The 20134-nt window shown below is 57.8% G+C and overlaps 2 protein-coding genes across 5 annotated transcripts in view; both read right to left on the bottom strand.

The window, feature by feature from the left end:
• The window catches only part of SCAP (SREBF chaperone), a 46335-nt gene extending 44702 nt beyond the window's left edge, over nucleotides 1-1633 (bottom strand). Inside the window, exon 1 of one of the 2 annotated variants that reach the window (XM_063418148.1) lies at nucleotides 1441-1633. The gene's annotated coding sequence lies outside the window, so the exon portion shown is untranslated. The remainder of the gene's footprint in view (nucleotides 1-1440) is intronic. The other variant, XM_063418154.1, reaches the window with a different exon arrangement.
• Nucleotides 1634-3063: 1430 nt separating this feature from the next.
• ELP6 (elongator acetyltransferase complex subunit 6) lies at nucleotides 3064-18277 on the bottom strand. Of its 3 annotated transcripts, none has more exons than XM_063418165.1 (7): nucleotides 18158-18277; nucleotides 14557-14635; nucleotides 12984-13054; nucleotides 7685-7812; nucleotides 6733-6925; nucleotides 5152-5298; nucleotides 3064-4678 (listed from the first exon to the last, which is right to left on the bottom strand). In XM_063418165.1, exons 1-7 carry the CDS (start codon nucleotides 18209-18211, stop codon nucleotides 4550-4552), a joined length of 801 nt encoding a protein of 266 aa, XP_063274235.1. In that variant the 5' UTR covers nucleotides 18212-18277; the 3' UTR covers nucleotides 3064-4549. The 3 variants fall into 3 exon arrangements, with proteins under 3 accessions (XP_063274235.1, XP_063274242.1, XP_063274250.1); XM_063418172.1 differs by lacking the exon at nucleotides 18158-18277 and adding an exon at nucleotides 14921-14956; XM_063418180.1 differs by lacking the exons at nucleotides 12984-13054; nucleotides 18158-18277 and adding an exon at nucleotides 14921-14946.
• Nucleotides 18278-20134: the final 1857 nt, after the last annotated feature.

Here is a 20134-nt window from a genome sequence, read left to right as displayed (position 1 = left end):
TCCCTGCTCTGGGTACCCTGGACTGAGCACAGCACAGCTGTGCTGCTGCTCCCCACCTACTGCGTTCCACCACAGGCAGGTAATGCTATTTTTGTTCCTCAAGCTGTACCTGTTCTACTTTTAAAATTCTCATCAGCTGGGGGGAAAAAGGAGTTTTTGCTGCATGATGATCCAAACTCTGACGCCAGACAGGCCCAGCAACCCCCCGAGTGAAAACAGTGTTGAGTAACTCAGTGAGAGCCTGACTAATTCATTCATTCATCATAGGATTCTGACACTTAAAACACTATTTTAACACTCCTGAGACAAACCCCGATTGTTCTTGGCTCTTTTGGGATGTTCTATTTGAATCATGATTGGAAAAACAAACCATGCCGAGTTGTACCTGGAAACACGGAGCTGTGTCACTCGTTCAGGGAACATCCCGGGGTGTTCTCCTCTCTTCCCAATCCCAACCAGCTAATCTCCTTTCTGCATTACACAACAGCTCGTGTAATCCCAAATTTACCACCCCAGTCCTGCCCTCCCAGCTCTGGTTTCACAGAGAGGGAGCTCACGCCTCATCTCTGCCCCTTGAATGAAAAGAAACTTGGTTTGCCTTTCAACAACCCGGAAAAACACGTGGATGCTGCATTCAGGAAATTCTGGCACTAAGGCCAAAATCTCTCCGGAGCCCTTTCCTCGGGATTCTCCCGAACACAACCCCAGAACTGCCTCAGCATTCCAAAAGCTCCTTGCTCATTATATTAAAGATAATGTAAAGATGTTCATTCTGACTCACACGAGGAAGTCGACTCCTAAATTTTGACCAAATCTCAAAGTTTAGCATGATTCAGGGGCAAGACAACTGCAGAGAGCAGAGCCAGGTCCCCAAGAACCAGAGCAGCAAATCCGCCTGGTTCTGAAGCGCTCTGACCCCGCACCAAACCTCACGGAGTATTTCCTGTCCCTGTCCCATCGTTCCCTTTACACATTCCATCATTTTAATCCCTTCCCATAAAACATTTTCTCCTGATCCTGCAGCAGAGGTGATCAACCCCTTCCCTGCTCTCTCCCTCTTCACCGTGCCCCAAAACTTTCTGCATCTCTGTGGATTCCTGCATCTCGAGCAGATCCCAAAGACAGGTGATTATCCCGAGGGCAGGGACTTCCAGCGCCGAGCCAAGTCCCCAGAGAGGCAGGGCAGAAAACCTTCACGGCACCAGCAAACCCACGGAATAAACCACTCCACATTCCCACTATTCCCTTACGTATTCCGTACGAATTGTACCCAAATCCACGGCGGGGGCGGGGGCGGGAGGCGCGCGGGGTGCGTGAGGGGACGGCGCGCGGCGCCGGGGCCGCCGTGAGGGGACCTGAGGGGAAACTGAGGCACGCAGGGGCGGTGAGGGCTCCGTCCGTGCCCGATGGCGCTGCCCCCCCGCGCCGGTCCCTTCTCACCTCACCGGGAAGCGGCTCCTTCCTCACCTCCGCCCTTTGACCCGGCCGCGGCTCTCGTGCTTCGTCGTTGGCGGTCCTTTTCGGCCTCTTTTTTTTTTTTTTTAATGCAGGATGTGGTGGGGTTTATTCGCTCTAAACCCGCGTTAATCCCGGGCTGTTCCGCCCGTTCCCGGCCCGGTTTCTCCCACCCCCTCCCGCCCTCCCCCCGCTACCGCCGCCGCCGGGCCCCGACCGCGCGCGCGCAGCGCCGCACGTCGGCCACGCCCCCCGCCGTCGGCGTGGCCACGCCCACGGCCCTCAGACCACGCCCTCAGGAGTGTAGTCAGGCCTCACTGTGGGCTTTATTTGCATAGCCACGCCCATATAATGCGAGCCGTGTTTGTATTTGCATAACCCCGCCCCTGTGCACACCCCTGCTTTGACTGGCCACGCCCCCGGAAGCGGCATGGAGGCTGCGGGAGCACGTGGAGCGCGGAAGGGGCAGCACCGGGAACGGCCCGGAGCGGGCAGGCCCGTGGGAGCGGAGCCGGCAGCGCCCCGGGGGGACAGCGGAGCCGGCCCGTGCCCCCGGGCAGGGCGGGAATTGCGGAAGGCGCCGGGAGTTCTCAGTACCCCAGGAGGGACAGGAGGAGTTGATGGCCGGGATTGGGCACGAGGAGCCCTGGAGCACATAGGGGAGGAGTACCTCGCACCGGGAGCCCTGGCTCGGTGCCGGGGACAGAGGTGACACTGATTCCCGGGAACAGACGTGGGCCAGGCACTGGGAGCACTGGGCACACGCCATGGGAAGGTGCAAACAGTATCCAAAAACCCGGGGATCTTTCCTTCTCCCTCAGCAACGCCCCTGCTCTCCTGGCAGCACGGTGCTGCCATGGGCCGGGATGCTGCAGAACCCATTCCCTGCTCCTTCATCTCCCGGGGCTGGGCACCCCAGAACAGCCTTTCCAGGGCCCTTCCGTCAGACTCTGATGCTGACCAACAGTCCCTGCAGCTTTTCCCAGTGTGACACATCCTCCTCCCAGGGCCCTGCACCCCTGCGGCACCAGCCCCAGCCTCGGTGGGACCTCCCTGCTCGCAGCTCCCTCAGTCCAAGGGAATGGAACGCTGAGCCCTCAGGCCAAGTCCCACCCCGTTTCACAGCATTGCCCAAGCTCTGGTGGGCACACACCCTGCCCGTGGCAGCGGCCCTGAGCACGCAGCTGGAGGCTGACCCCGGCAAGGCCATCCCGTGCTGCCACCGATGGCGCCATTCCTGACATCCACTCTGTGCCTGCCCTCTCGCAGCGCCAGCTCCGGAGCGCGGCCTCGGTGTGATCACAGCCGTGCTGGTGGCCTTGGCTCAGCGCAGCTGCCCCGCCGTGTCCTGCTGGCCAAGGCCAGTGCTGGCCACAGGGCTGGGGATGCTGCCTTTGGTCCTGGCTGTGCCTCAGCAGCCCCCACGAGGTTCACAGCCCTGTCCAAGCTCGCACGGCTGCACAGCGCAGGCAGAGCGGCTCACAGCGAAGGGTCAGACCCGGGAATCACCCCCGGCACAGGGACACGGGGGGAGGCCGAGGCTCCTCAGCCCAGCCCGGGGATACGGGCACTGCTTAAGGGCACAAAGAACCAGGCACCAGCCAGCAGTGATGTCACACAGTGATTATGCCACAGCGATGATCTCGCACAGTGATGTCACATAGCGACCCCGCTGGTTTCAGGAGGGAGGCAGAGCTGGAAGCCAGGCTCTGGGATCTCTCCATGGATAATCATACAGACATTACTCCAATTAAACACCCTTCTACACCATTGCAGCTGCAGTGCCAGCAGCAGCTGGTCCTCCCATCCTCCCTCTGCAGACTGTGACAGTGCCTCGACCCCGGGCACTGCCACCACACGGGACAGCAGCAGTGCCACTGGGCACTGCCACTTCCACAGCAGAGCACAGAGAGACGCAGGTGACAGCAGGGACGAGGGATCCTACAGCACACATGTGGCCTCCTGGTGGCCCTGCCACAAACCCTGGAGCCCGCCTGGCTTCCCGGGGCTGCCACTGATCAGCAGCCACAGCCCTGGGCATGCCAGAGCTCCCACAACTCTACAGCAAAGGGCACATTCCCAAACCAGCATGGGATGGGTCACTGAGTCTACATGGAAAATCAGCAATGTGTCCCACTGCCAGCTGCTATCCCAGCTCTGGAGCTGCAAGGACCTGGCAGGTTACTCTAAACTCTCCCAAGTGTATGGAATGGTTTTCTCTCCCAGGATAAATGGGATATCTCAGCAGGAGCATCTACCAGGAGAGCTGCAGGCCGGAGCTCTGCTCCCAGGACTGCCCTTGTGGCATCTCCTCATGCAGGCCTGGGAAATGCCCATTCCTGCTCCCTGCCAAGGAGCAGGGGGGAGCAGTTCCCACCCAGAGATCTGCGGTTACTTAATCACTGTGCCTTGCCTCACTAAAATTATGGATTATGATTTAAAAAATGCTTCAGCACGGGCAGTCCATGTAACTGCTCATCAGGGTTTGGGATGAGGAAGCAGTGGCTGGGACAGGCTCACAGAGGGGTTTATCAACCACAAAGCCCAGGATGAGCTTGGGGAGCTGCAGGGATACTCCCCGGCAGCGCCCAGGTCCCAGCACAGCCAGGCGAGGGGCTACACGCAGAGCTGTGGATTTACCTGTGCATGGAAGCTGGAGTTGTGCAAGCCTGGCAGCGAGGATTGCGCCAGGCTGCCAGACCATCCCTGCCCCACCCGCAGTGTGTCATCCCCCCGTGCCGGCGGCAGGGAGGGCCGGCTCCCTCCGTGCCGTGCCTGGCACTGCCAGCTGTGCCCAGCACACCGGAAAAGGTGAGGCACGCCCAGCCCGCGGGGCACCCTGCCTGCATTCACACGCTCCAAGGGCCATTCCTGCATGTTCCTGCTCCCTTTCTTGGCCCCATTGTGTTGGGAATGGGGTGGGAGGACAGAGGGATGCGGCAGGCTCCAGGCAGGCTGATCCCACGCTGGCACCGCTCCCAGGGGTGTCTGAGCTCTGCTCCCAGGTCAGGGTGCTGCGCTGCTCCTGAAGGGTGCTGGTGGTGCTTTTGCAGAGGCAGGGACTGACATTCCCAGGCTCTGCACTATCGCAGTGTCACAGGACTGCGGCTGAAAGTCCTGGTGCAAAAAAGGTGACGTTCCTGTCCTGGATCTTGTACTGGTAGATCTGGACCAGGTCCTGCTCCGCCGCCCGCCGCAAGGACAATCTCTTGATTATCTTGATCTGCAAAGGGAAAGGAACAGCAACATTGTCCCTTTGGCTGACCAGAGCATCCCTGCCCCCGTGCCTCTGCCTGGCCTGCAGGGAAGGGGGTCACTGGTAAATCATGCCTCAGCAGCTCCTGTCCCTGTGCCTTTGGTGGCAGCACTGAGGAGGGGTCACACGAGTGTCAGCGCCCTCCCAGCCCTGCACAGATCACCACAGGCCAGGCTCAGATCTGCCATTGGGGAAACTTCCCAGGAAAGTCTTCCCTCGCCCTGGGGTGCAGCTGCTGTATAAACCCTGGAAAGCTGCCAGAGGCAGGGAGTCCCAGGTGGCAGGATATCCCTGAATTCCCTGCAGAAGCAGAGTGACAGCTGGGTGCTCCAGCAGGTCCTGGTGCCCACGGGATCACTCCTCAACCACACTGCAGCCTGGGCTGTCTCCCACAGGTGACAGGGACACGTGCCACCTGTCCACGCTGTGCTGTGCCTCACCTGCCCATGAACATCCTTGCAGAAGCCAGTGGCCAGCCCCTCTGCCCACAGGATGAGGTCGCTGTGATGACACAGGGAGTTCACCACCAGTTCATTCTCTTCATCTTCCGAATCCTCGTTGCTGTGAACCAGCACCACGACGTTCCCCTGCAACAGGAGCAGCAGGCAGGGATGAGCCCCTGGCTGGGCCTAATCCCTCAGGGGAAGGACAGGGGGGTGGCAACAGGAGCTTCCACAAACACCCCATCTGAGCAACTTGGTCTGAATTCCACTGGGAAAACAACCAGCAGCTGCTAATGGAGAGGCTGGCCATGCCCCAGCCAGGAGCCCCCACCCCTGGGCTGATCCTCAGTGTGGGCAGCAGGGGAGGGGGGGATTCTGCCCCACTCAGGGGAGACCCCCCTGCAGGTCTGCCCCTCTGCCCCCAGCCCTGGGGCCCAAATCAGAGGTGTCCCTGGCCACAGCATACGTGCTCTTTACAGTCCCCTCCAACACATGCCATCCCATGACACATAAGCACTGAACAGCTCACGGTACATTGTGTACACACACACACATGTATGTAACGTGTGGTCTAAAAATACCTCCGGCCTTTGGAAGGAGACAGCGGCTGAACCAGTCTGTCAGGCTGGGCAGAGGGCACTGACTGAATTCAGAGCAGGTAAATAAAGAGGTGGCCAAATGGCTGCAGCAGTGCTCACACCCTCACAGCTCTGACAGGGAGCAAACACCTCCCCACACACCGACTCTGTTAACATCCACCTCAAGAGACTCTGCCTCAGCCCATGCAAGTCACCAGTGACTTAAAATAACACCAATTCTCAATCAATTAAAATGTACTTTAGAGCTTCAGAACACCTCAGACAGAAATAGCAAAGTGCTAGCATGGTTTATGATCTTTTCTAGCTCTTTGGAAGTAAATACTCTGCAAGCAGATCATCCCTGTCAGCACGTCCTGTGCCATGAGAAGTGCAGGGTGACAGCACCGACACCACTGGCTGATTCCTCACTGCTGCAGGGAAGTGCCCAGGGAGGGGACGCTGCCTCCATGGCAGCTTGGATGTGACTGAGCACCTCTGGCTGTGCTGCTCTCAGGAGTGCCCACACCGCTGGGAGATCTCTAAATCATCACCCCACCCTGGGGACCAGCCACACTGGGGCGTAGTGGGAGCAGGGACTGGGGTGGCCCCCAAGAGCCCTTCATTTCTGTCCCTGTGAGACTCAGCAGCCCCTCACATGACCCGTTTCCACCCCTGCCCTCCCACTCAGGGCTGTGAGTCAGGATCTCTAAGGAGCCAGGAGCTCCAGAACACACTACACACACCCTGAATCCCCGTTCATCCATCACAGACACACAGAACCCTTCTCTGGACAGCATCTCCCAGGAACCCAGCTGAACAGGAGCCTGCACAGGTACTCAGGGACCCACACAACTCCCACGAGTGGCCCCAGAGCAACGATCTAAGCTTCTCAGACAGCCCCAGCCTTTCAAAAAGCTCATCATGGCCAGGTGGAAAGAGAAAACAAGGGCAGGCTTTGCTCGGGAGGCTCTGTGCACAGCCAGAGGCGGGGGAGCAGTACCTTCAGCTGGCAGCACACGGACACGCGGCAGTAGTGGATGAAGTCGAGCACGGCCACGGGAGCAGCCCCCAGGCTGAGCAGCACGCTGAGATCATCCACCAGCAGCACGGGGCCCTGGCCGCAGTCACCGCCAGCGGCAGCCAGGGACGCCTGCACAAACTCAAACAGGGCCCGCAGGTCACAGGCGCTCCCGCTGCAAGACAGGGACGTGTCAGGGCCTTGGCACCCGTGTCCCCTCCTCACCCACTGACCCGAGTGGGGACCACCAGCCCGGCCCCTCCCTGCTGTCCCCACCGCTGTGACAGTGCCCTCCTCCCTGTCCCCCAGCCCCTGCTCCTCCACACCCGTGTGGTGAAGCCCTCCTGCCCTGCTCCAGGGATTGCGCAATGGTTTGGGGGGAAGGAACTCAAAGCCCACCCAGTGCCACCTCTCAGCCACGGGCAGGGACACCTGTCCCACCTGGCCTTTGGGACACTGCTGGGAAGTGTCTGGCCTCTGCTGGGCTTCCCAGGCAACATGGAGAAAATGATGTGAGGATAAAGCCCAAAGCCAGCATGGATAAAGCAGCACTGCTCTTCTGGTAAGAATAAACCTCAAAATAATGAAAGAAGGGAACAGAACCACTTGGCTGGGTTTTCGTTTGACACAAACCTCTGGAGTACTGAAATAAATGTTTTTCTAGACCTGTGGCATGCTTGACAATGAGGATGAGGGTGAAGTTCCCCTAGAATTCTGAGAGGGGGACAGGATCTTTCCACGAGCAGCAGCGAGGGACAGGCCAGGACACTGTGGGGGACGTGCACAATGCTGGCCTTGGCCTTCACTTGGTGCCCAGCTGAGCCCTTTGGCCTTGGAGGGGAGTGCAAGGGGCAGCAGGAGCCAGTCCTGGACCCTGGGTGGTGCTCTTGGTGGCAGCAGATGTGACAGGAGAACACTCCATGCTCAGGCTCACCTCAGAAACTGCAGAGGACTGGGCTGCTCTGGCTGCTCCTCCTCCCCAAACAGGAGGTCAAGGCAGGACTTGAGGCCCTCCAGGAAGACAAGCTGTCCCCGCTCCTTGGCAGCTGCCAGACTGACTCCCTGGAACAAGGAAAACATCAGGTTTCAGAGTGAACTTACGGAAAATAGTGCACACAGGACCACGTGAATCGACAGCCAAATTTTCATTCTTATTTGAATCAAATCTTATCTAAATGTGCTGATAAAGTCAGTGGTTCAGGGATGAAATGGGCACTGTTACAGTCACTGGTGGCACATTTGCTCTCCCGTACTTTGCCAGGAGATAACAAAAGCACACTGTGATTTGGGGGCTCAAACACCCTGCAGTCCTTCTGGGAAGCCAGCTAGGTGTGCTGAGGCAGGGAGAGAATGGCGCAGGCTTCTCCACGGGCCTGCTGTGAGCAATTCCCTCACCTCCCTCCGCGGGTGGTGAAAGCTTTTGTTTCTCACTATCTCCAGGTGACGCTGCGGCAACAAGCGCCCCTGGCACAGCCCCCGCAGCTGAGCCTGGCACGCCCGGATCCGGAGAGCGCCCGGATCCGTGGGCTGAGCATCCCAGCACTTGCACAACACCTGGGAGAGAGCAGCCAGGGCTCCCACCTGGGCTCCCACCCGGGGCTCTCCCACCCAGAGCTCCCACACGGGGCTCCCACCCGGGGCTCTCCCACTTGGGGCTTCCATGGGAAGCGCCCCGACTCCACCTGGAGGAGGAGGAATGGCCACGGCAAACGCCTGGGGCTGTGACTGGAATTCAGCTCGCAGCCCTGCCTGGTGGTGAGGCCAATCGAGAGCCACATGCTGGGAATGTCCAGCTCCAACAGAGACATCCCACAGCTGCAGCAGACATGGAGGAGACTGCAGCTGGAGGTCACAGAATTCTACAAAGGGTTGGGTTGCAGGGACGTTTAAAGATCATCCAGTTCCATCCCTCTGCAGGGACACCTTCCACTGGACTAGGTTGCTCCAAGCCCTGTCAAGGGCTGAAGAAGCTGGGGAGGCTCAGCCTGGACAAGAGGAGGCTCAGAGGGGACCTTCTCACTCTCCACAGTTTATTCTCAGAAAGGGTGGTCAGGCACTGGAAGGGGCTGCCCAGGGCAGTGGAGGAGTCACCATCCCTGGGGGGATTGAAAAAAGCCTTGTGGATGAGGCACTTGGGTTAGTGGTGGCCTTGGCAGTGCTGAGGGACAGGTGATCCTTGAGGGCTTTTGCAGCCTCAATGGTTCCATGATCATGTGCGGTACAATTATTTCCAGAAGGATTGCACTAGGTGACCTTTTCAGGTGTCTTCCAACCCAAACTATCCCATGATTATCTTCCCGGGCTCAATTTTGCAGCACTACCACTTTGTAACATAGATATTAAGAATAATCTGAGGCCTGGCTGAACTCCCATCTGCTGGCACCTGTTCCCTGCTTTAATGGAAGCTGCTTGGGCTCCTGATCCTGTGAATCCTGCTACCTGAGAAGAATACTTCCTCTGTTTTCCTTCCACTCGGCTGGAAGGAACACTCCCTCTTCAGACTCCCCTGTAAAGCAATAGGCTTTTTTGGGCACTACCCCTCAGTAACAGCTTCAGAAATAGCAGCATTATTGGGCAATTCTGAGCACACACGATGGAAAACGTCCTCGCCAAGGACAGAGCCACCTTTACGTGGCAGGTGAAGAGCAGGGAACAGCCAGCAAATAAATACCTGCCATGGCATAAAGGAGGGCTGGGCTGCACAGCAGCCTCACAGACCTCATTCCCTCAGGGGCTGCTGCAGTCCTTAGGGCTGGGAACCTGCTGAAATGCTGTCACTAAATTCACTGTTAATATCAGTAATTCTGCAAAGGATTCTACCTTGGCTTCAGCCATTTCTTCCTGCACACACAAACTCTCTGTACCTCAGATCTGCAAGAAAAGTGTCCCCTCTTTAGAAGGGAGCTCAGGGCTGTGACATCAGGGCCTGCCTGGGTGACAGAAAAGGGCCACGGCAGCCAGGGACAGGGACAGTGTGTCAGACTGAGAATTCAGCCCCCTCAGTGCCATGCATGGACCCAGCAAGTCCAGCCCCATTTCCCAACAGGGGACCATTCCCAAAGAGACCCGAACTCAGCCACTGCAGTCACCAACAAACCTCTGCCTGCCTCCCTGCTGCCAGCCCACCCAGTGCGACCGCTGGGAGCAGCACAGGAAGCATCAGACAGCTGGAAAAGTGGGAGGAGTGCTCAAAATGGCCAGCGGCACCCTCCTGACTGCACAGGCAGGACTGCTGTCCCCACAGCAGAGCCACGGCACTGCCCAGCACCTCAACAGCTGCAAGCTTTCCCTCTGTGCCAGCAGCCTGCTGCATTACCCCGGGCACAGGGACATGATCTCTGGCACGCTGCCAGCCATCCACCCAGCCCAGCAATGCTCCTGCAGCAGCAGCTCAGCTGCTCCTGCCCCTCTGGGGAGCTGCCAGGGCCTGGTGCCCCCCCTGCCAGCAGTGACAGCCCCTAAGGCAGAGCTGCTGCTCCCCGCTGGCCATTCCGTACAGGAAAGCAAAATACTTGAGTGACAGAGCAAGGAGTGGAGTGTGCAGAGCAGGGGAATGAGCTCCATCAGCAAACACGGCTGTGGGACAAAGTGTGGCCATCAGGGATCAGGCCACGTGCTCCAGGCTGAGAGCCCAAAGCAGGGACAGGAGATGGGCATCAAATGGGGACAAATCTGGTTTCCCAGTAAAACAAAACAAACTTTGTACGAGTGAGGGTGGGAACACCAGCCTGGCAGGGTGCCCTGGTGCTGTTTGCCCTGATATAGCCCTGCATGCTCTCTGCAAGGTCAGGGCCAACAACACTGTGGGTCCTTAGGGAAAGAGGACACAGGCACAAAAAGCCAGGGACACTTTTTCCTGCAAGTAAAGATACATCCCTGCATTTAGCTAACACATGAGGAGGTGATTTGGGACTTGTAACACCTGGCATACTGGGAAAGCAGCAAGTCCCAGGGAGCATCACTCCAGCTGTGTATCAATCTTCCCTTTATCATCACACATGAGTGCTACAAGTGTCACTGTACAATCCACCGTGGCTCCAGGAGCCTCCTCCCGGGCTGGGACTACCCTGCTCCAACAGTAACGGGGGCACTGCTCAGTTCTGAAGCTCTTCCAAGTGCAGGCTTTCCTAAGGGTGCAGTCACACTCACTGAATCACTGAGGCTGCAAAAGTCCTCTGAGTGCATCCAGTCCGGCCATTCCCCAGCACTGCCAAGGCCACCACTGACCCATGTCCCCAAGTGCCACATCCACTTTAAAGGGTTTTAAAACCCCTTCACCAATGAGGACTCCATCACTGCCCTGGGCACTGCCAGGGCTGGACAGCCCTTCTGGGGAAGGAATCTTCCCAGTATCCAACTGAGCCTCCCCTGGCCCAGCCTGAGGCCGTTCCCTCTCCTCCTGTCCCTGTTCCTGGAGCACAGCCCGACCCCCCCGGCTGTCCCCTCCTGTCAGGAGCTGTGCAGAGCCACAAGGTCCCCCCTGAGCCTCCTTTTCTCCAGGCTCAGCCATTTCCCAGCTCCCTCAGCCCCTCCTGGGGCTCCAGACCCTTCCCCAGCTCTGTTCCCTTCCCTGGACACGCTCTGTCCTGTACCTGGGCACCTCAAAACTGTCCCCAGGACTGCAGGTGCCTCAGCAGTACCAGGGGATAGGCACTGCCCTGGGCCTGTGGCCACACCATTACTGGTCTCCAGTAAAGATCCACAGCAGCAAGTTCTTAAATTTAAGAGTGAAACTACCCTGCCAAGAACCACCTCTTCTGAGCCTGATGTGTTCATCTGTGCAAAGAAGGATTAAAGCAAAGAGATGTGATGGAAACGTGGATATAAATAACCGATGTTGTGACCTCCAGCTCCTCAGAGCTTGGGAGGAATTCACGGCAACGACCACAGGGGCACCTATGAAGCTGCGAGGCGAGAGTGACTCAGAGCTGAAAGCAGCTCATCGCTCCCCTGAGCTGTGCTTATCACCTCCTTTTGTTCCAGTATCAGACAGCAAATCGCCCCCATTTGCATCGCACGTGCGCTGCAGCTAATCCTCCTGTTCTCTCCCTCCTCAGCCTCCCAGGCAGGGAGATGTCAGCAGCTCGCACTGGGTGCACCCCGGGAAATCTCTGCGTTAGGAGACACACTGCCTTCAGGAGTGGGCAAGGATCCCGTGTTTACCAGCTGGGTCTCCTCCCCACGCTGGCTGCTGTGCCCCATGTCCTGCCCCACACAGCGAGTTCTCCCCACCATCTCCTCCTCCCTGCCCCACACAGGCCGGGCCAGCTCTGTGCTCCTGGGGAGGGGTTTGCTCAGCCAGGGGGATACCCGAGTATTCCCCTGGGAGTTACAGCTCCGTGGGGAACACCGTGTTTGCTCAGCCCCCTGCAGGCACCCCGGGCCCCTGATCTCCTTTCAAAGGTAAAAACTGAGCAGTAAATACAATACAGTTGTTTAGCAGCCCCCTGTTACAGCGGGGTTACAATGCCTGGTTCCTCCACACCAGGGAGTCTTTATGGGCAGCAGCGCTGCTGGGATTCACTGCAGACCCAGAGCAGGGAGGACAGAGGCCCTTGTCCCTGCAGCCCTGGAAGGTCACCCGGGCTTCCCACCTGGAGCTTTTCACCTTGGAGTGCTGCACAAAGCGCTGAGTGCAGCAGTTTGGGGCTCAGGCAATTTGCTGACACGCAGAATTGCCCTGCCTGCTTTGTCTCTCTGTTTCCTCATTTCAGAGTACACACAGTGCTTGCCCAACTCACCATGGGAAGGAAATCCCCACGAGTTTGCCTGTGGCTCCTCACAGAGCTCAGAGGGATGGCTCAGCCCAGAGCCACACGAGGCACACACGTGTCCTCCTGACTCAGCCCTCCATCCCAACAGGAACCAGGGGACAAAGTCACCTCAGGAGCTCCTGCAGGTGTGCAGGGGTCCTGGGAACACTGACACCGCAGCATTTTCCTCTCCAGGGGATTAAGGAACCTCCATCAACCAGTCTGGGCCTGTCTGGGGAACGCTGATCCCCAGAAAACATTTCCAAGCACAAAGCAAGCAGCCGTGCAGCTCCTGGCAGGGCAGAGCCTGTGGGTTCTGCCCTAAAGTGCTCTTTATCCCCAGCACAGGAGCACCAACCCTGCCTGTCCCCACCAAGGCCTGGAAACATCTGCTCCCACACAGCTCCTGCTGCCCATTCCCCTCCTTCCCAGCCAACAGACACAGCCGGGCCCGTAGCAGTGAACCCACGGCAGACTCACCAGTTTCTGTGCCACGATGCTGTAGTGGCTGAAGGACTGCAGCAGGGCCACGAAGCAAACCTTGCAGCCAGCTGCGGAGGGACAAAGCACACGTTACAGTGCCACGCTGTAGCTGACACCGCCAAAGCTCAGAAACCACAGAGCCACGGCACACACCTGTCTGGAAGGACCTTGCAGTAATGCAGGTCCAGACAGACTCTCCTTTGCTTTCAGTTTTCACCCTTCTAGAGGATATTCACATTAGGGAAAATATTAGTTTAAAAAGAGAGGAAAAGAAGGAAAAAGATGACTTTAGAAAGTGTAAGGCGTGTTTTCTGCCTCGTGCCAGGCCAGCCTGGAACCCCCTGGCCCTGTTTGCTGGTGTTGCAGTAAGGAGGCCAAGGGCTGGCCATGACACTGAACTACTGAAACCACAGACATGCCAAAAATTCCCATTTTGGCTCTCCCAGGGCAAGTGGCCTTGACTGGAAGAACAAACAGAACAGGGAGTTGTGTCAGACACCTAAATAAAAAGTGATTTTGGAACACAGTTTGGGTATGAACACAATCAGTGCTTGTGGGACATGGATTTCAAGCAGAACAAGTCAGTGGCCCCAGATGAACCTTCCCATCTCCCAGAGGTTCTGGGCACCAAGTGGACAACACGGGGGTGCTGCAAAGAGGGAAAAACTGCAAAGAGGGGAAAACTGCAAAGAGGGGAAAACTGCAAAGAGGGGAAAACTGCAGCCTGCAGCAGGGGCAGGTGACAGCCAGCACGCCTGTCCTGAGACACATGAGTACCACAGGGCTGCCCGCCCAGCAGAGGTGGAAGGCTTTTCCCAGGCACACAGGCAGCCCCAGACAGGACTCCCAGCGCAGTCTGCAGGGCAGGACACCAGCAGAGCCCGAGGCAGTGTCTGGCAGGTCTCCTTGAACCATTCCCACTGTTACCAACCCCCTTTCCATGGGATTGCCTTCAGTTCCCCTCTGTTCCATTACAGAGTATTTCAAAGCAGGGTGAAGCCCCAGCTGAGGCAGTGGCAGCTCTGGGGGCAGAATGTCCTCACCCATGCCCTGCCCAGCACTCTGAGCTCCCTCTCAGGCCTGACAGTACCAGAGCTGCTGGGCTGTGCCAGCAGAAAGCTGGAGGAGCCCCTCAGTCAAGTGCCTGCTCTGCAGGGGCCAGGAGGTTACTCACAGGGGAAACTGGTCCCAGAAAAGTAATTAGACACCTTGCCAGGCTTTGTTTGCTTCTTGACTCACTCTGAGTTTATCTGTTGTTAATTGATCCTGATATATGTAATTACATCATAAAAATGGACGCAGTGAGGGGATTGCAGTGAACAGCTCCCTGTCAGAGCCTGTGTGATTTACAACCACAGCCACAATCTGTGATGAAACAAGGTGCAGAATTATGGCAGGTACCCAAGCACACGGAGGAGCCCCAAGAACAAGTCAGGACTGGATCCATAAATCCTAAGCCCAAATCTTTGTGTTTATCCCAGGATACCTCACACTCTGCAAACTGTCATGGAGCAGCCCTGAGGGAACCCCCGAGGTGTCCCTGCCCCAGGGAGCGCTGCTGCTGGCCCACCTCTGAGGTAGAAGGAGAGGAAGTGGTGCACCAGGAAGCTGCCGTCCGTCCGGGTGTCGCGCAGCAGTGTGAACGTACCCTGGAAAGAAGAACAAAACAACGGAGTAAGGGGAGGGCACAGACTGCTCTTGGCAGACAAGACGCTGGCTCAGGCTGCAGGAATTCTGCAGGTACCACTCAGAGGAAGCAGTGGACAAGCAGAGCTCCAGCTGCCTGTTTACAAAGGGAAGCAACACTTCCTCCAGACACAGCCCACAGAGAGGCACCTGAACCACAGCACTGCTAAGGTTGGAAAAGCCCTCTGAGCCCGTCAAGTCCAAGCGTTAACCCAGTTCAACCATTAAGCCAGCACTGCCAAGCTCACCACTGAACCATGTCCACACATGCCCAGTGTCACCACATGTCCGCCAGCTAAAAGCCCCTGTGCTCAATGTGAGCCCAGCTGGACCCCCACGTCTGTGCCCGCCAGGTGCCACCGCCTCCTCTGGAAACAAGGGACGTGCAGCACGGTGTTCCCAGTGCCACCACACCCACAGTGGTGCTCTGGCGCTGGACACCACCAAGGGGGGTCTGGGCAGTTCCCACCTCCCAGCTTTGTGCCCCTCTCCTCCAATTCACAGGCATCTTCCTCCTCTGAGTGGCAGGGGAACAGCCACTCACTCCATTCCCAGCCCATTCTCCCTCTGCCACAGCCAGCACTGCCATTGTATTTAAAATGCCAGCACCGACAGAGCTGCTGCTCCTCCTGTGCCCAAAGGCCCTCCCTGTCCTCCCTTCCAGGCTCACTTCCAACATGCCACCTTCGGGGTAGAAAACCTTATCAACAAAATTCTCAGCACAAGGTATAAACTTTGTTTTGATCAGGCAGGAAATGAATTCCGTTCATCAGTGCACGCTCATTATCAGCCCCAGCCTCATCAAGGTGTTTGTTTCCATTAAAATCTTAGCCAGGATGTTTCTTTAATCAATACAAATCATAGATGAGCTGCTTGGAAACACAAAGAACGTATCAAAGCGGGAGTTTTTCTATTCCCAGGAACAGAAAAAGCCTTTCGCAGCAACAAGCCATCTCTGCACAGGCAATTCCCAAGCCATCCATCAGAACAAACTCCCCGGTGCCTAAAGCGGGGCGAAATGGAACAGCAAATATTGAACATGACTGCAGGGAATGCAAAGCAGAGGCCAGGGCAGGGCAGCTGCTCTCCCTCAGCCGGAGCGAGAGCTCTTCCCCCCAAAAACGGGTTCTGCCTCAATGGCCACTGCAGTGACAGGGACACCGCCCTGGATGAGCCTGGAGGAGACCTGTGCTCAAACAGCACAAACCCAGACGTTCAGGGTTTATCTTCTGCAACTCCATCCCCTTCAGCTCCCCTCTCCCCCAGCAGAGCCCCAGGAAGAGCAGGCCAGGCTGCCCGTGTGCCCTCCCTGCCGGCTGGCTCCCGCAGGCTGTGCTGGCAGGGTGGGATGTGTCACCCCCAGCACACGGCGTCTCGCCATTCCCGAGGCAGAGCCCTCCTGTGCCACCTTCTCCACGAACCCCAGCCCGTTCTGTCCACACTCTGCCTCACACTCTCAGTGCCTGCAGGCCACGAGGCAGAACCTGCAGCTGCTTGTCAGGAGCTGCCAGACTCCCTTGGCGGGGCAGCAGTGGTGTCACAACCCCAGGGGACACAGCAGAGACACCACAGGCATGGCCAGACTGGCAGCAGCTCCTGCCATCCCACAGCGCTGCGGGGACAGCGGCAGGGCCCGGCTGTGGGGATCGGGAGGTGGCACGGGAAGGAGAGGCCTGCAGAGGGCAGGCGGGACAGGCCGGGGTCACAGCCCGACAGGGGAACCTGCAGGGTGAGCGGGACGGGAAGAGCCAGCCAGTCCCAGGAACTCCTCACACAGGAGGCCTGGGACAGCTCCTGCTCTGCCTGCCAAGACCAAACCCAGGATCTTGAGGCCAAATCTTTTGGGGTTGCTTTGTGGAATTGCCTGTTCACATCCAGGTGAGCTGCTTGCCTCAGAACCAAGGTCATGGATGGCTGCATTCCCGCTCATCCCACAGCTCCTCCACCAAACACACCTTAGAGCACAGGCTGACAAACCCCACCAAGCATCTCCCGCTCTGTGCATCAAAAACCCAACATCACCCACAGGGGTTTGGGACTTAGCACAGCCTCAGATTATCCTTCACTATCACCGAGCCTCAACAAACACCACCAGATCCGCTCTGAGCCCCAAGGGCACCATCCCAAATTCTCCTCAGTACTGTCCCCCCATCAGACCAGCACTGCCCCACTCCAGCCAGCCTGATAAGGAACCACCCCAGAAGCACATCCCAGATCAAGGAGAAACCTCCCCTGTTCCCATCACAAGCTGGTAGTAGGGCAAGGGGGAAACTGGAGACAAAGAGGGAAACTCAGACTTATGAAATACATTATCACCCTAAATTTGCTTTTATTATCTAAGCTCGTAACTGTCAGCAAAAACATGAAGTAACATGCAGCACACATATAATTTATTAATAATTACTGACAGCACTGTGGTGGTGTGGTCACACTCCACAGGGAAGGGATGGGGCATCCAGAGGGACCCGGCGAAGTTGAAGGAGCAGAACCATGGGAACCTCATGAGGTTCAACAAGGCCAAGTGAAGGCACTGAACCTGGGTCAGGGCAATCCCCAGAACCAGCAAAGGCTGGGGAACGGATGGATGGATGGATGGATGGACAGGGAACACTCAAGCTGCTCCCAGCTGGAGCCCCTCTGCTCTGGAGCCAGGCTGGGAGAGCTGGGAATGTTCCCCTGGAGAGGAGAAGGCTCCAGGGAGAGCTCAGAGCCCCTGCCAGGGCCTGAAGGGGCTCCAGGAGAGCTGGAGAGGGACTGGGGACAAGGGCTGGAGGGACAGGACACAGGGAATGGCTTCCACTGCCAGAGATGGATGGGATATTGGGCAGGAATTGTTCCCTGGCAGGGTGGGCAGCCCTGGCACAGGGTGCCCAGAGCAGCTGTGGCTGCCCCTGGATCCCTGGCAGTGCCCAAGGCCAGGCTGGACACTGGAGTTGGAGCAGCCTGGGACAGTGGGAGGTGTCCCTGCCAGGACAGGAGGTGGAACCGGATGAGCTTTAAGGCTCCTTCCACCTCAAACCACTCTGGGATTCCGTGACTGACATTTCACCTGCACAGCTCTCACAGAGAGCGAGGGTGTTTAGTTCCAGCGTGACTTCATTAACACAAAACCTCCCTGGAAAAGCTACGTTAATTAATTTAGTGCCCTAAATGACAAGTATCTCTGTAACAGCTCCCCGGCCCGGAGCAGTTCCCGCCAGCGAGTTTAACGCCCAGTACTGTTTATTCCCCGCACGGCAGCACGCACACACCGCGGGAACAGAGCTTGGCCGCTTCTCAGCGGCGGATACCGGAGCCAGAGCCGTGAGGGGCGGCGGGGAGCCAGGAACGGGCGAGGGAAGGGCCGAAGGCGGCTCAGCTCCGGGACCTGCCGTCGCCGCCGCCTCCGCCTGCGGAGGCCGTGCCCCTCCCAGCGTACCCCGCCGCTCCCGGCGGCCTCTGCCCGTCCCTCCCGCCCTCTCAGCGCCGTCTCAGCGCCCTCTCACCGCGTCCGGGCGCTCCGGGGAGGCCCCGAGCAGCTCGTTCAGCTCCGCGAACATGGCGGGCGGCGCTGAGGGGCCGCGCAGCGCGGGAAGCGCCGCGGGCCGCGCATGCGCGGGGCGAGGGCGCCGCCTGCTGGCGGGGCGGGGGCGAGCGGCCATTGCCGGCCCCGGGGAGCCGCGTGCGCAGCAATTAACGGGGCTGGATCGCTAATTAACGGGGCTGGATCGCTCATTAACGGGGCTGGATCGCCAATTAACGGGGCTGGATCGCTAATTAGCGCGGCTGGATCACTCATTAACGGGGCTGGATCGCTCATTAACGGGGCTGGATCGCCAATTAACGGGGCAGGATCGCTCATTAACGGGGCAGGATCGCCAATTAACGGGGCTGGATCGCTCATTAACGGGGCAGGATCGCCAATTAACGGGGCAGGATCGCTAATTAACGGGGCTGGATCGCTCATTAACGGGGCTGGATCGCCAATTAACGCGGCTGGATCGCTCATTAACGGGGCTGGATCGCCAATTAACGGGGCTGGATCGCCAATTAACGGGGCAGGATCCCTCATTAACGGGGCTGGATCAGCAATTAACGGGGCTGGATCGCTCATTAACGGGGCTGGATCGCTCATTAACGGGGCTGGATCGCTAATTAACGGGGCTGGATCGCTAATTAACGGGGCTGGATCGCTAATTAACGGGGCTGGATCGCTAATTAACGGGGCTGGATCGGCAATTAGCGGGACTGGGTCTCTCATTAATGGGGTTAGATCACCAGTTAACAGGATTGGATCGCCAATTAGCGGGGCTGACTCACTCATTAACGGGGCTGGATCCCAAATTAATGGGGCTGGGCCCGTGTCCCACTGTCAATTAAAGCGGCTGGCTCCTCAGCCGTGTGGTTAATTAAAATGCTAAATGGGACTGGATCCTCATCCCGTCATAGTTAACAGGGCTGTATCCTCATCCCATCCTTAGTTCCTGTGGTTGGATCCTCATCCCCTCCTCAGCTCCTGGGGCTGGATCCTCATCCCCTCCTCAGCTTCTGAGGCTGGATCCTCATCCCGTCATAATTAATAGGGCTGGATCCTCATCCCATCGTTAGCTCCTGGGACTGGATCCTCATCCCATCCTCAGCTGCTGGGGCTGGATCCTTAGCTCCTGGGGCTGGATCCTCATCCCGTCATAATTAACGGAGCTTGGATCCTCATGCCATCATAGTTAAAGGGGCTGGATCCTCATCCCACTGTTCATGAAGGCACATGAAGCCGGGTGTGGATCCCAGTTCCCACCAGCAGTGCTGGCCTCCAGCTCCTTGGTGGCACTGGCCACCACTGACCCCTGGTCCCAGGGTGCCACCTGCCCCTTTCCACACCCTTTTCTGTGGCAGATTTGATCCATCGGGAAGCATCTGAGACAGTTTGGGACACGGGGATGTTTGTGAGGGGTCTGTTACTCTCCCATTGTTTCCTGTTCTGTTATCAGCATGTGTGGGAAGTGCTGAACATCCACTGGGCACCTAAAAATTATCTACAGTAACAGCAAAGTTACAGCCCATAACCACCAAAATCCACATTCTTTGGTGTCATGTTTTGCCTCTGAGCCTGAATTTGAGTTTCTTGGCCCTTAATTCACCTTTCCATTTCCTCCAGCAAAGCTTTTGTAACCTTTCCTTCATCATGGAAGCAGGGATTGCCCTGCTGAGGGGAGATGTGGTGGAGCTGGAAAGATGATCCTGGAGTCAGGGATGTGCTAGGGGGACTGGAGGTGATTCTGGAGCCAGGGATGTGCTAGGGGGACTGGAGATGATTCTGGAGCCCGGGATGTGCCAGGGGGACTGGAGATGATTCTGGAGCCCGGGATGCGCTGAGATGCTGCCGGAGCCCGGGATGCTGCAGTGTGGGCATTAGGGGGCATCCCACGATGTGATAAAAGCAGGGAAGGAGGGACGGAGGCACTGCCGGGTTCAGCTCCTCGCAG

This window comes from Prinia subflava, chromosome 1, assembly GCF_021018805.1.
Source record: "Prinia subflava isolate CZ2003 ecotype Zambia chromosome 1, Cam_Psub_1.2, whole genome shotgun sequence".
Lineage (NCBI taxonomy): Eukaryota > Metazoa > Chordata > Aves > Passeriformes > Cisticolidae > Prinia > Prinia subflava.
This window is presented reverse-complemented; position numbering and strand designations above follow the sequence as displayed.